We start from the raw sequence: 15,174 nt of genomic DNA on the forward strand, positions 1-15,174 counted from the left end.
TGTTGAGTGTTCCGTGTGTTCCGTGTTCCGTGTGTCGAGAGTTCCGTGTGTTGAGTGTTCCGTGTGTTGAGTGTTCCGTGTGTCGAGAGTTCCGTGTGTTGAGTGTTCCGTGTGTTGAGTGTTCTGTGTGTTGAGTGTTCCGTGTGTTGAGTGTTCCGTGTGTTGAGTGCTCCGTGTGTTGAGTGTTCCGTGTGTTGAGTGTGTAAAGTGTTCCGTGTGTTGAGTGTTCCGTGTGTTGAGTGTGTAAAGTGTTCCGTGTGTTGAGTGTTGAGTGTTAAGTGTTACGTGTGTTAAGTGTTCCGTGTGTTGAGTGTTCCATGTGTTGAGTGTTCCGTGTGTTAAGTGTTCCGTGTGTTGAGTGTTCCGTGTGTTGAGTGTTCCATGTGTTGAGTGTTCCGTGTGTTAAGTGTTCCGTGTGTTGAGTGTTCCGTGTGTTGAGTGTTCCTGGATAAGTTCAGTCTTTTCATTTAGTGATATTATATGTGGCTATCAGGTACTTCTTGTCGTGTAACGGTATGTTTTAGTATTTCTCTCTCTCTCTCTCTCTCTCTCTCTCTCTCTCTCTCTCTCTCTCTCTCTCTCTCTCTCTCTCTCTCTCTCTCTCTCTCTCTCTCTCGTTTCACATTTTCAATTCTTTAAGCCTTTTCTTCGATTTCGCCGCGCTCTCGCTTCCACCACCGCCATTGCCACCAGCGCCGCCGCCACCATCACCACCTTTTTCAGGCAGTCTGCCCTCACTCTCCGCGAGGGCCCTAGAAACCTCCCCTCACTCTCCCCTCTCCCTCCGACAAACCATGTTGGCCCTGGGTTGTCATCTGCCTTTCTGCAAGTGTGTACATTTGTGCATTTCCCAAGATTATATATAACACCTGTTTTATAATTTATATTGTGTTGTGCTGTGTTGGACTGAGTGTTGTGTTGTGTCGCAAACTGATACTTAATGTTGGTTTTGTGGGATTATCCCTAGATTATGAGCCGGTATTTTGATCTCATTGAAAAATTCAGTAGTATTGGTTGTCACTCTCTCTTGTAATTTATTGGAGAGTATTGGTCGACTTAGAAATCCAGTTATCTTCTGACGCCTTGATCTGTGTGTTGTATTGTGATAGTCTGTTCACTTTATAATTAACATATATGTGAGAAAGTGGAACCTTCTGTGATGGTGATCTTATATTCACTATGTTTATCCTGGACTGGAGGGATTTTTTACATTCGTAAAGATGAAAAGTAGAACGTCTAACGTGGCTTGATAGTAGTGTACAAATAACCCGCACATACGTCGTTATAAGCTTTTCTCTCCTACGTGTGGGTTATTTGTGTATTGATCCAGACACTGTATTGTGCCTTTTTGTCCTTGATAATAGTCTGCGATGAGTCGAAATGCCTACTGAATATTGATAGACTTGTGCACAGAGGTAATGTTATTTAATATTAACACTACTGTGCACAGGTTACTGCAGCAACGTAAATTCTTCACCCTGGTCTCAGATTTTCAGTCTTGTATGCAGTGTATGTGTTCTGTGGTATAGCCTATCACTGAGACGTACGTGTGTGTGTGTGTGTGTGTGTGTGTGTGTGTGTGTGTGTGTGTGTGTGTGTGTGTGTGTAACTTGCAGAAATTATGCTAGAGGTGCTGACATATATATGATATGGTTGACATGTGCTGGTTTTTTGTGGTGAAGAAATACACAGCATCAGACTAGAAAATAACATGACAATGTTTCCGGCGAGTAAACTGATCGTGTAGGAAAATGTGTGATAATAGCTGTGTTATGTGTTGTTGGGATTTCAGAAAGAGAGAGAAACTCTAACCTGAAATAACCCCTGGAGAGACGGAGACACAATATGTTAGATAAAAGCCTTGCAGTAAAAAGCCAGTGTAATATGTACACTAGTCATAACTTTCACGCCTCTAAGACGCAACACCCTCATTTTAAATATAAGTGTAATTACTAACATACGTCTACCTGTCATCATGGGGGAAGACAATTAAGGGTGCCTCAACTGCGTCGAACAGTCACCTGTTATCACTATACTTCCCACATTTTTTTACATAACCCAGTTGACCTTTCTGAAACTCCTCAGAGTCGTAAAGGGCTGGCGACCTAACAATATTTACAGAGGCCTTGCACTTATTATTTCCAGGAAGATTATCTTCCTCAAAGCTTTTGTTAATTCTAAGAAGAAACATATTGAGTAAAGGCTCAACATTGTCGTTTAGCAACATTGACGTGGAATTTACAAGTATATATAATTTTTAAAGGGGTGGACCGATAAGCCAATGGAAGGCCTTAGTCAGATGACCAAAAGCTTCAGTGGCGGGTCATCATGTGACTAAGACCCGCGTCAGGAAACGTCTTGTTGCCTGACAAACCTTACCTAACTAGTCTAGTATCGCCTGAAGAGAATCTCTAGTCAGACCAAAAATATTAGCATTTCCATAGTGTTCAGTGTGGAGGTGTGGGTTAGTCTTACAGATTACCCCGTGCGCTCACTCTCTGTTTTGTTCAATGTATGTTGAAGAGGGAAGGTGAAAAGTAGGGGATTTTCTTATGACTAAAATATTGTCTTGTTTTGTACTTTAAGTGTGTTTCTGTAACAAAATAAAGATGATTAATTATCATACAATATAATTTTCCACCCGCTTCTTAAAGTGGTTCACAATAGTTGTGTCATTATATTTAAACTCACAAAAAAAATTATTAAAAACTAGAAAAGTATCTAATGAAAACAAATTTTTGTTTGAATGTGAAAGTTGGTATCAATTGAAGGTCGTGTGCGTGTGTGTGTGTGTGTGTGTGTGTGTGTGTGTGTGTGTGTGTGTGTGTGTGGTATTAGTAGTAGCAGTTACTAGTTGCTAAGGGCGCTTGCCTCCGCTATCTTTTCGTCGATGTCATACCATTTTTTGACCACCCAGAGACTTAAATGCTTCCTGACATCTCTATGTGTGTGTACTCACGTAATTCTGGCTGCAGGGGTCCATTCGTAGCTCCTGGCCCCGTCTCTTCACTGGTGGCTACTGGGTCCACTCTATCCCTGCTCCATGAGCTTTATACATCACTCTCCAGATTGTTCCACTTCCTGACAACTCTATGACTGAAGAGATGCTTCCTAACATCCATGTGACTCATCTGAGTCTTCAATTTCCAGTTTGTGTGTGTGTGTGTGTGTGTGTGTGTGTGTGTGTGAACCCATCACAGACGGGTCAGGGAGTCTGCTTGCTACCACAGCCGTAATGTTAACCTTTAAGCCTGTACACTGCACCAACACTAGCATCCTACCCATCATCATCATCTGCTGCTGCTGTTGCTCTTGGTGTTGCAGCTGCTGTTGCTGCTACTTTTGTTGCTGCTTCTACTGCTGTTGCTTCTGCTGCTGCTGCTGCCTCTTCTGCTACAGCTGATGCTACTACCGCTGCTGCTGTTACTATTGCTGCTGCTGCTGCTGCTGCCTCTTCTGCTACAGCTGATGCTACTACCGCTGCTGCTGTTACTATTGCTGCTGCTGCTGCTGCTGCTGCTGCTGCTGCTGCTAGATATCCTTAAATAGAGAGGAACATTTTGCATTTTTGTCTTCTAGATATAATTCATGTAGTTGTGAAACTATGAGGGCTTACATTTTGTTGCATAGTATTTTCCTGTATATCCTGAAGCGCCAAACCTGTGTGGATCATTCAGCGCAAGGAGTGAAATAGACACACTGCAGATACATATTTTATTGAGACAATGTTTCGTTTTACGGTACAGGAGTGGTGGAGGCTCGATCCTCCGCCCAGTCTCTTACAAATCATGGTGCTGATGATCTCGAGATTTTGTTACAGTATCGACTTTAAGACACAAGGAAATTATTTTATAATTCATTATATACGAGGTAACTTGCATAAACTTTCAATATTGGCTTAAAGGCTCATGTAATGGTACACTAATCTAAGTTTTCCTCCCCTGGGTAATGAGCTCAAGTCGTTTATATTTGACTTAAATAAAACGTGCTGTCGGTGAAAGGATCTAGCTTGCTTTAAAAGATACCAGTCCCAGTGAATGGCCTGGTTTTGAACCCTTGGGGTAGCGTGTACTATCGTAGGAGTAGAGTGTTCTATCCTAGGAGTAAAGTGTACTATCGTGGAAGTAGCGTGTGTACTAGTGCTATGTTATAACTACATACCTTTTAAGTTACAACACTAGCTGGCAATGTTTATATATGAAGAAACAACTACTGGCAGGCACACTAAACTTCTGCCCCGGCTGTTATTGCTGAAGATTTTATCTGGAAGAAAGATCACTGAGATAGCAGTGGAAGAGTGCCTTCTCACGCTCGTAGCGGCGGGGAGGAGTAGTACCAGCTTCTCACCCCCGAGGAGGGAGTGCCCTTTCATCCCCTTGTGTGGAGGTGGGGAATGAAGGTTGGAGCCTCACGCTTATGAGAAGAGCAAAGCTGAAGGTTCAAAAGGCAAGCATAGCGTGACGTCACAATGTAAACATGCGCAGTGGCAGGTCTGCCTTCCTGCGTGATGGCTCTCTCAGCGTCACCACCCACACCACTTCCTCTACCTCATCACCTCTTCTCTCTCTCTCTCTCTCTCTCTCTCTCTCTCTCTCTCTCTCTCTCTCTCTCTCTCTCTCTCTCTCTCCCTCCTCTCTTCTGTCTTCTCTCTTCTCTCTTCTCTCTTCTCTCTCTCTCTCTCTCTCTCTCTCTCTCTCTCTCTCTCTCTCTCTCTCTCTCTCTCTCTCCTCTCTCTCTCTCACTCTCTATCTCTCTCTCTCTCTCTCCCTAATCTCTTCTCTCTTCTCTCTCTCTCTCTCTCTCTCTCTCTCTCTCTCTCTCTCTCTCTCAGCTGTGTGCTTGTGCTCTTGAAAGTGTTACAGAGATGAAGGTGAATAGATGTCACCTGGTTGTGTAACTTCCTCGGATCAAACACGATTGCCTCCCCTTCCCCAGGTTTTGCATGGCCCCTACGGGGTTAGCGCATCCCTCCGATGATGATAGTAATAATAATAATAAACCACGTATCCTCTGGACAGATTGCATTAAAAATATACACTATCGTATCCAATTATACAGAAATTATTCACTTATAAAGTGTTGCCAAGGCCACGGGAAGCTGCTGAAACACTGTTACCAAATTTGGTCTCTCTCATCCAGGAAGTAGTGTTCCCATATCCATCATCTGTTGAAAAAAGATTATTATTGTTGTTGTTATTATTATTATTATTATTATTATTATTATTATATATTTGTATATATATGAAAAGATAAGCCTCTGTGGGTCATTCATGTCAGGGATAGTGAAGGCTCGACCCTCCGTTCCCTAATCACATAAGAGACATAATACCTGTCTGTACTCACTTTCTTGCAGTAGCAATGGTAAGTGGCTGCAGCAGTTCACAGCTGACCCAGAAGGTTGAAATGCAGACTTAGTGATGTTTCTCTCTCGGTGACGGTCCGGGACCGCCCGAAACCTATTTTTTTGTTTTAATTTCCCGTTTCTGGGTTAGTCGGATCCAAATGGCATACTCCTGAAAATAGTCATGGAGCGAAAAGGGCAACGTTTCACTCTATGTAGGGCTCTATCACGTCATGCTGTGCCGCTGCAATGCGTCTCTCCTTCACTTGTGCCTTAGTTGCGAACACTTACAAGTAATGAAGTTAGTGTTGGCAACTTTGAGTTGAGGGCGAGTAGATGGAGCCTGCTCTAAATTCAACACTTGGGTTTCCTTCCTGTTGAGCATAGTGTTGTGGTGGTTGTTATAGTAATGGTGGTGGTTATGGTGGTGGTAGTGGTTATGTTGGTGGCTATTGTGGTGGTTATAATGATGGAATTAGTGGTTCAGTACTTGTGTTACAGTCCTGTAGTATTGGGTTGTGCTATAAACAAAGGCCAATAACAGTGTCACAAGAATCACTCAACAAGGAGAGAAGATACACTTGTGTGGGACGCAGTGTACAAGGCTCGTCTAACATTCATTACCTTGTGCACCCAAACCAAAGCTTATCCTATCCCGCGCACTCTCTCATAAACATTTTGATAAGAAAACAGAAAAATTGAATTAACGTCCAAAATATAGATTTATAGTACCAAAGTACTCTATAAATAAGAACAAAAAAAATATTTAAAAGTGCACAGAAATAAATTCTCTATTTAGCTAAAAACATGTGAATTATTTAGTCATAGCACGGAAAAAACGAAGAATTCTGTGACATTTTTGGTTTTGCATATTTCTCATGAGCAATTTTAAGCAGCGAGCTGCAGCTTTCTGACCCACCAGAATCTCTCGTAGGAATAATGTCTGTGTAAATTTTTATAAAAAACTTGTGCTTCCTAGTGTTATTGTGAAGTTATGTATCATCTGATGTGGAGAGGTGTGTGTGTGTGTGTGTGTGTGTGTGTGTGTGTGTGTGTGTGTGTGTGTGTGTGTGTGTGTTCGTGTGTGTGTTTGTGTACATGTTTGTACGTATGTTTATGTGTAATAGGCAGACAGAGAGAGAGAGTAATTAATTAAACATACTTGTGGTAAAAATTAAGTGAACAGTATGCAAAAATAAGGTCAAAAGCGAGGCATATAGTGAACAAAAAGGAGCATCAGGCGACCTTAATTAAAACATGAGCATTGTTAACACTGGTGGAGCTTGTTCACTTAACTGTGACCTGAGAACTAAACTTACTGCACCTGCATTGTCTTACACCAATACTAATGCCACTACAATATTCTTAACACACACACACACACACACACACACACACACACACACACACACACACACACACACACACACACACACACACACACACACACACACACATACACTTGCTAACCGCACTCACCTAGTTGTCCTCACAAGAGGACACACGTGGAAGCTACACAGACAGCAGGAAACACTTCAAGTTAAGACTAATACACATATGGACTGAGACAGTGTCGCTCCACAAGCTGACTCCATATTTAGCTTCAAACGTAAATATGACAAAACTAATTCACGTTTGTCACTCGAAATTTAAGAGGCGGGTCCAAGAGCTAGAATTTATCCTCCACAAATTCACGTAAGTAATTACACATAAAAATTCAGGTAAAAATGTTTACCGCTCGAAAATAATGTTTTCGTCGTATATATTATTTTCACGAGTAAGTTACTGTTTTTTTCAGTCGGAAAACAGTGTTCGCAAGTGAAGTGATGGAGTGAGACGAACCAACTTATAGAGCAGCCATTTTTTTTTTTTGCGTTACGATAACTTACGATAGTTTGTACGATGATGTCAACAATGATGCGTGATGGTGAGGTGAGGGGGTCAACTGGCCGGGGTAAAACACCCATACCTCACCCATCCCTACGACGATACTCTGCCTTAAACTAAGACAGTAACGTCAAAAATTAAACAAGGAAAAAACTAAAAAAAATGTGAAAGAGAGGAAGAGTATCTCGTGGTGATCTTACTGGTTCCAACGACAAACTTCAACCTCCAGCCTACCAAACATACTTAGGCGCGGGTCATTGGTTCCTCCACATCAGCGCCCCAGGCGGCCTCCTCCGTCACCTCTACCTCTCCCTGCTGCAGCCAGCTCCACCGTCATCATGTCCAGCATGTACCTTGCTGTGTCCTCCTGCGTCTGTTGCAGGTATTCAAATTAACTATATATTTGTTTACCACCTCCATCCTCCAGGTAATGTTTACAACTGTAATTACTGCCTGCTGACCAGTATTATTATTGTTATTAGTAGTGTTAGTACTAGTATTAATAGAAGTAATGCTGTTAATATTAGTAGTAGTATTGATGGTGGTGGTGGTGGTAGTAATGTTTGTAAAACTGCTTATATAATGAGTATTATTATTAATAATATTAATACTTACATTGTTAATAATAATAATAATAATATTATTATTACTGATAATATCGATGACATTTTTTACCATAGTCATTATCATCTTTATCATCATCCTCATGATCGATGCCATTGAGGTAGTGTAGTTATTTTTAATGAATAAAGATGTGGTACATTATCAGCGAATTGTGTAGCTTATCAGCAAATTATCTGTATTGAGAAAGAGAGAGAGAGAGGGAGAGAGAGACAGAGACAGAGCAGTAGGGTTACCGCATAGATTATGTGGCAGGTGCGGTCGATGGGTCTTGGTAGGGTGACCCATGAGAGGGAGAAGGGTGGTATTTTCCTTAGCCGGGCTGGAGGGAGGTATGTAGGTAGGGCTTCCACAGAAAGCGAGTAAGGAAGGAAGCGGTACACACGCTAATAGGGAGGTCTATCTGTGCAGGAAGGGAAAAGGATTGATTGGGAAGGTTTTCCTACGTAAGAAGAGAGAGACGTGAGGATGGCAGGAGAGAGGAAGGAATTTTAATGTTGCAAGAAACTAGTGAGAGTACTTCAGTATAATATAACGATTCGCTTTGTGCAAAATTCAATATTGTTCGTGTGTGTGTGTGTGTGTTCACTCAGCACTTTCTTATCAGTCAAAGAGAAAAACAGATATTTTTCAGATGTTGTCTCACAGAACTGGTTTCTACACCTGATTCACTGAGACTTGAGAGAAATTATCATTCAACAAAGTTCGCTTTATAACTACTCGCTGTATGGCTCATGTATACATGTGTATGATTCATGTATATATACACATGTGTATAATTGATGCATACTTATATGACTGATATATATGTTTTTTTGGGATAAATCATGAATGATGTAAATTATGTCTATATATTGAAATCCAATTGTGAAGTAAATGTTGAATAGAAACCCAATTTGTGGATGACGTAAGATGGCAACTTGATCCTTCAATCTTGAAGAACTTGCAATGCTTTCTGTGAAGTGGTGGAGGCAAACTCTGTACATAGTTTTAAGAGCAAGTACGATAGTGCCCAGGGAGCTAGGAGGGAGTATATGTGGAAAGTGACAGGTTGAGAGGCGGGGCCAGGAGCTAGGACTCGACCATTGCAGCCACATATATAGGTGAGTACACACACACACACACACACAGCGAAGTAGTGGAGGCAGGATCCATACATAGCTTTAAGAAGAGGTATGATAAAGCTCATGGAGCAGGAAGAGTGACCTAGTAGCGGCCAGTGAAGAGGCGAAGCCAGGAGCTGTGACTCGACCCCTACAGCCACAACTAAGTGAGCAACTAGGTGAATACACACACACACACACACACACACACACACACACACACACACACACACACACACACGCACACACACACACACACACACACACACACACACACACACACACACGCACACACACACACACATTACCACAAACCTCAACACAATTATCCTGTACCTCAACACGTACCGTGTCACCTCAGCGTGTCGCAATCCCTTCCCCCTTTCTATCTATTCCCATTCCTTCCCCTTCCATTCTTTCTCTTCCCATACTCAACCCTCCCCTCCACTCCCTACCCTCCCCTTCTTCCTTAACCTGGCGTCATTTCCTGGCCCTCACGCCCCTCCCTAACTTTTGTAATTATTTTTCTTCCCTTTCTCTTTTTCTTACTGTGATTATTTGCTCACTTTCCCTCCTCTTCTTACTTCCTACCTCTCTTTTGCAGTCCTCTCGCTCTTTCTTATTTCATGTCCTTCTTCTGCCTCCTCACTCTTCCTTACTCCCTCCCTCTTTTCCACCATATTCCTACTCTCTCTCTCTCTCTCTCTCTCTCATATATATATATATATATATATATATATATATATATATATATATATATATATATATATATATATATATATATATGTATATGTATATATATGTGTGTGCAGAGCAACCACTGTGAAAAAATAGTGAAATTTCAAGTGATTTCGTGACTTTTCACATTATCAAGGAACTGCAAAAATAGAAGATCAACAGGAAGGCATATAAGGACGAGACTACACCTCACAATCGCGTCACAACACCCGACTCTGTGAAACACAACTGATAGTCTACCCAACCCTCTTAACGATCTTTAACATAGAACTGTTGGTGTAGAAGAGCCTTAGTCCCTCTCTGGTAGCCTCTCGACCATCTAGATCAATAAGAAAATAAAGCTCTGAGGATCGTCCATTTTGAATGCAGCTCTGAGCTCAGGAGGATTTACATGTTAAGACGTAGGCGGTCGTGATGACCTGTTGCTTCATTTATTACACTCACCTGGTGACACAAATAAGAGTTAACCCGTGGTGACACTTAGGTCAGCTGGTGACGCAACGAGGCAACCGGTTATGATAAGGTCAGCTGGTGACACTACAAGGTAACTGATGACGGTAAGGTCAGGTAGTGACACACTAAGGCAGCTGATGACTGTAAGGTCAGCTGGTGACACCGAGGCAACCGGTGATGGTAAGGTCAGCTGGTGACACACTAAGGCAACCGGTGATGGTAAGTTCAGCTGGTGAATAAGGCAACTGGTGACGGTAAGGTCAGGTAGTGACACACTAAGGCAGCTGATGACTGTAAGGTCAGCTGGTGACACACTAAGGCAACCGGTGACGGTAAGGTCAGCTGGTGACACAATAAGGCAACCGGTGATGGTAAGTTCAGCTGGTGAATAAGGCAACCGGTGATGGTAAGGTCAGCTGGTGACACACCGAAGCAACCGGTGATGGTAAGGTCAGCTGGTGACACACCGAAGCAACCGGTGATGGTAAGGTCAGCTGGTGGGGGTGGGACCATCTTCGAGGAGATGGTCTCAGGATAGCAACAAGAATTAACAAGTATTTCACGAGAACAGTCGTAGTATATCATAAATACTGAGTGGCACCTCTGCAGGCAGGTCATGAAGGAATGTGCAACTTTAAGCTCTTTGACCTTGTGCTTTAAGGACAATATATGCGTGTGACATAAGTTAGTGACGCTAGAATTAGCACATGTTGTTCATTATGGAAATTACAGCCAGCAGTAACTTATTGTTCACTGGCAACTCACGTAGCTGAGCCAAGGGTGCTTCAGCAATTATGAGCACAATGACTCTCTGCTGTAAGGTTGATGCCTGTGTCTGTAATAAAACAAGGCTCTCCCTAGTATTAAGACCTGCAATTAGAAGACCTAATGTTTCCATATATTATCGTTATAATTATTATTATTATTGTACACGATCAATTGCTAAACTAGTAAAGGTCAGGCAACGCCTGAGAATAGGGAGGTATCAAGAATAAAAAGGCACAATACCGTGACTGGAACAATATGGAGGTGATCAATTTTGATCCAAAAATTAAAAGGTAGTTTCAGTTGCTTGTACCAAGAGCCCATAACCAACATTAAGTTCCATACCTACCGCCGTTGAGGGATCGTCGTAATTTAACGTGGTGAATAGGTCGTCATGAGAGATGTTAATTCCCAATAATAGTGACTCTAGCTGTTGGAAAGAAATTCTTTAAGAGGCGCCTGAGTTTTCGTCTTCTAACATCATATTTATTTTTCCCTTATAATCTATACCTGCCTCACATATTATTATAATAGACCTCAGGAACAAGTAAATACCTGTCACAAACACTGAAGATCAGAATAAAAGGCAAGAATAGCCAGAATACGAGCCATTGTCCACACTATATCTCCACAGGTGTTGGAGATAGGACTGGAGCTTCAAGGTGTGAGGGAAGACACATGATGCTATTAGCTCCACATTGTAGCTCTGGTAGGGAATAATGTGGTGCGCTATTCTCAGATACCTCCCTGCCAGGCTGACACATATTTTTTACATTAAACGAAACTGGGTATATCAGCAGTGTGTTGCTACTTTACTCTTTACCAAATCTACCATTTGTTCTCACACTGTAACCATATTTCATTGTCATATTGAATCACATATGACGGATTTTTCATGTGATTAATTCAGTCAGTCTGAGCTGGAAGACTTCACTAGGGTCATAAGAATATCGTCAAGTATTCCACTGAGCGTTCAGTAGTTAAGGCAGCTTTAAAGGTCACGTCAGTTCCCCTGCCTTATAATATGTTATTTTTCCCCTACAATCTACCTTGTCCATAATTACTATCGCATTTACTTTGCTTTCGTAAGATGAGGTCTGCGATCTTTCCTTAATTCATGGTTTAACTTAACAAATCTTTGAGGACAATTGTGTTGTAGAGCTCAGACCTCTACAACACTATTGTCCTCAAATATTTAAGTTGTACCATGAATTAAGGAAAGAGCCTTAATGTGGGTTGTCTGTGATTTGTTCCAGTCATGATGTTGTGGATTGTTTGTGATTTGTTCCAGTCATGATATTGTGGGTTGTTTGTGATTTGTTCCAGTCATGATGTTGTGGATTGTTTGTGATTTGTTCCAGTCATGATGTTGTGGATTGTTTGTGATTTGTTCCAGTCATGATGTTGTGGATTGTTTGTGATTTGTTCCAGTCATGATGTTGTGGATTGTTTGTGATTTGTTCCAGTCATGATATTGTGGGTTGTTTGTGATTTGTTCCAGTCATGATATTGTGGGTTGTTTGTGATTTGTTCCAGTCATGATGTTGTGGATTGTTTGTGATTTGTTCCAGTCATGATGTGGATTGTTTGTGATTTGTTCCAGTCATGATATTGTGGATTGTTTGTGATTTGTTCCAGTCATGATATTGTGGGTTGTTTGTGATTTGTTCCAGTCATGATATTGTGGGTTGTTTGTGATTTGTTCCAGTCATGATATTGTGGGTTGTTTGTGATTTGTTCCAGTCATGATATTGTGGGTTGTTTGTAATTTGTTCCAGTCATGATATTGTGGGTTGTTTGTAATTTGTTCCAGTCATAACACTGAGACTGTTATACTGCATCATCACCTCTAAACTGGTGAAGTCTTCGTAAGTATGATCAATTATTGATGACTCGTAATGCTGGGAAATAATAAGTGACTTGCCTAAAAAAAGTGGGGAAATACGAAGTGTCTCTTGACTTATAATACGTGAGAATAAAAGGTTGTTTTATTATAAATGTTTAGTGATAATAACTTACTGGTGAGTGGAAACAAGAAAAAGATAAGTTATATACTTTGATTGTACAAGATTAATGGCGCAACACCGAGGGAATTAAGAGCTCCGTCTTGAGCAGACACTGTGTGTGTGGCCAGTGATCTACCATACCTTTACCCGTTTATTGTTTCCCCTTCTTTCCCCACCCGCTCTGTCTTTCCTGCTTCTCTCTCTCTCTCTCTCTCTCTCTCTCTCTCTCTCTCTCTCTCTCTCTCTCTCTCTCTCTCTCTCTCTCTCTCTCTCTCTCTCTCTCTCTCTCTCTCGTTTTTTTGTAGGAGGAATATTTATTTTTATTAAAAACTTCAGTGAAATTTTGTTATGTTAGACAGTCATGTACCTAGTGTACCCTGTCTTCAGCACAAGTCTTGGGGGAATGAAGCAGTATTATTACATTTGTGTTTCTCTCTCACCATCCTTCCTTTGTGTGTGTGTGGGCATATATATATATATATATATATATATATATATATATATATATATATATATATATATATATATATATATATATATATATATATATATATATATTATATATATAAGATATATATATATATATATATATATATATATATATATATATTATATTATATATATATTATATATATATATTATATATATATATTATATATATATAATATATATATATAATATATATATAATATAATATATATATATATATATATATATATATATATATATATATATATATATATATATATGTCGTGCCGAATATGTAAAACTGGTCAATTAGCAAGAACTCATTTAAAATTAAGTCCTTTCTGAAATTTTCTCTTATACGTTTAAAGATATATTTTTTTCATTAATGTTAATGTAATTTTTTTTAAATTTGCACCAAAAGAATCTTAGAAAACTTACCTAACCTTATTATAACAAGATCAATTTATTTTAGCCTAACGAAACTAAATATATTTTAAATTTGTTTTCAATAATTTAATACTAAACAAACACATTGAAATATATTTTTTTCGTTAAGTTCAGAATGATTTAGGTGAAATTATTGCATACACAAATTTTAACTTGTCCTATATGGCAAGATGAGCGTTGCTATTTAAGCCAAGATCGCAAGTTCTGCCTATTCGGCACGACATATATATATATATATATATATATATATATATATATATATATATATATATATATATATATATATATATTTAAATTTCTTTATTTATTCTTTGTCTTATTCTGATAGTGCTATCTTCATACATTCCATTTTCCTGTTAGTGTGATAAGCTATCCTGAGAGATGGTACTTCTCAAGTAATAGTAACTCCAGTTCAGCTGGAATGAAACCTTTGTAGTTCCCATTGGTACTGAACCCATAGTAGAATACTTGACGAGGTGTCCCAGCAGTCTGACAGGTTTGATTACCTCATGTACGAAACTCGTCCATTGTAACTTTCACACAGAGTAGTGTCACCACATTAACAATGTGTCAAATTTTGTTTAACATAAAAAATCTCATTCATCTAGCAGTAAATAAGATAACTGTGAGTTTGGTAACTGTTGTGGGTGGCATCCTGTGAAGGGAGCGGAAGATACCAATGGAAATAAGCCACACTGCTTGGCTTTCTTGGGTTATCCTGAATTATTAATCCCCCGGGGTTACTAATCTGAACAAACTTTTCTACCTCTTCCCCTACACTATCTTTCCATTTTACCCTCGGTGCTTCCATTTTACCCGCCCCTCTCCTTCCCTCAGGACCATCCCTCTCCCGTTTCCTCCCCTTCTTTCTTCTCTCGCAGCACCAGTCCCTCCTCCACTAATGGGATTCTCGCTGCTGGAGTTGACAGAAAAAGAAAAACAAGAATCGATTTGCGGCGTGTTGATGTATGGGTGTGAGGGAGATCATCTGTTGGGCGGCCACACTGATGCTATATTCTACGACTCAGTAATACTTTCATATTAATATCATCACAGGAGGAATGAAGGAACACTATAGCAGGCCTACTGCCCTATGTTAGGAGGGTCCAAGTCACACCCACACAAGTCTCCGTCCAATCTACATATAAAGCTACCTTAGGTTTTGCCTTAACGAAGTTACCTGGGAGTTTATTCCACTCATCTACAACTCTATTGCTAAACCAGTACCTTCACATGTTAATGACACGTAAGGTAACTTTGCCTGACTCTATAAGGTCTATGTAAGCTTTACCTTCTGTGTGTAAAAAGGCCACAGGCAGGTTTAAAATTGTTTTCTTGCCTCCCT

The 15,174-nt window shown here is 40.3% G+C and overlaps 1 protein-coding gene across 8 annotated transcripts in view; it reads left to right on the forward strand.

The window, feature by feature from the left end:
* Window positions 1-15,174, forward strand: part of LOC128700710 (DIS3-like exonuclease 2) — a 324,230-nt gene that overhangs the window by 226,543 nt on the left and 82,513 nt on the right. Inside the window, exon 2 of one of the 8 annotated variants that reach the window (XM_070097241.1) lies at window positions 7,140-7,610. The exons of 6 other annotated variants lie outside the window; for them this stretch is intronic. In XM_070097241.1, coding sequence (XP_069953342.1) covers window positions 7,567-7,610 — 44 coding nt within the window. In that variant the 5' untranslated portion in view covers window positions 7,140-7,566. Of the gene's footprint in view, window positions 1-779; window positions 830-7,139; window positions 7,611-15,174 lie in introns of those variants that run through there. One more of the 8 variants, XM_070097242.1, reaches the window with a different exon arrangement.

This window comes from Cherax quadricarinatus, chromosome 56, assembly GCF_038502225.1.
Source record: "Cherax quadricarinatus isolate ZL_2023a chromosome 56, ASM3850222v1, whole genome shotgun sequence".
NCBI classification, from domain to species: Eukaryota; Metazoa; Arthropoda; class Malacostraca; order Decapoda; family Parastacidae; genus Cherax; species Cherax quadricarinatus.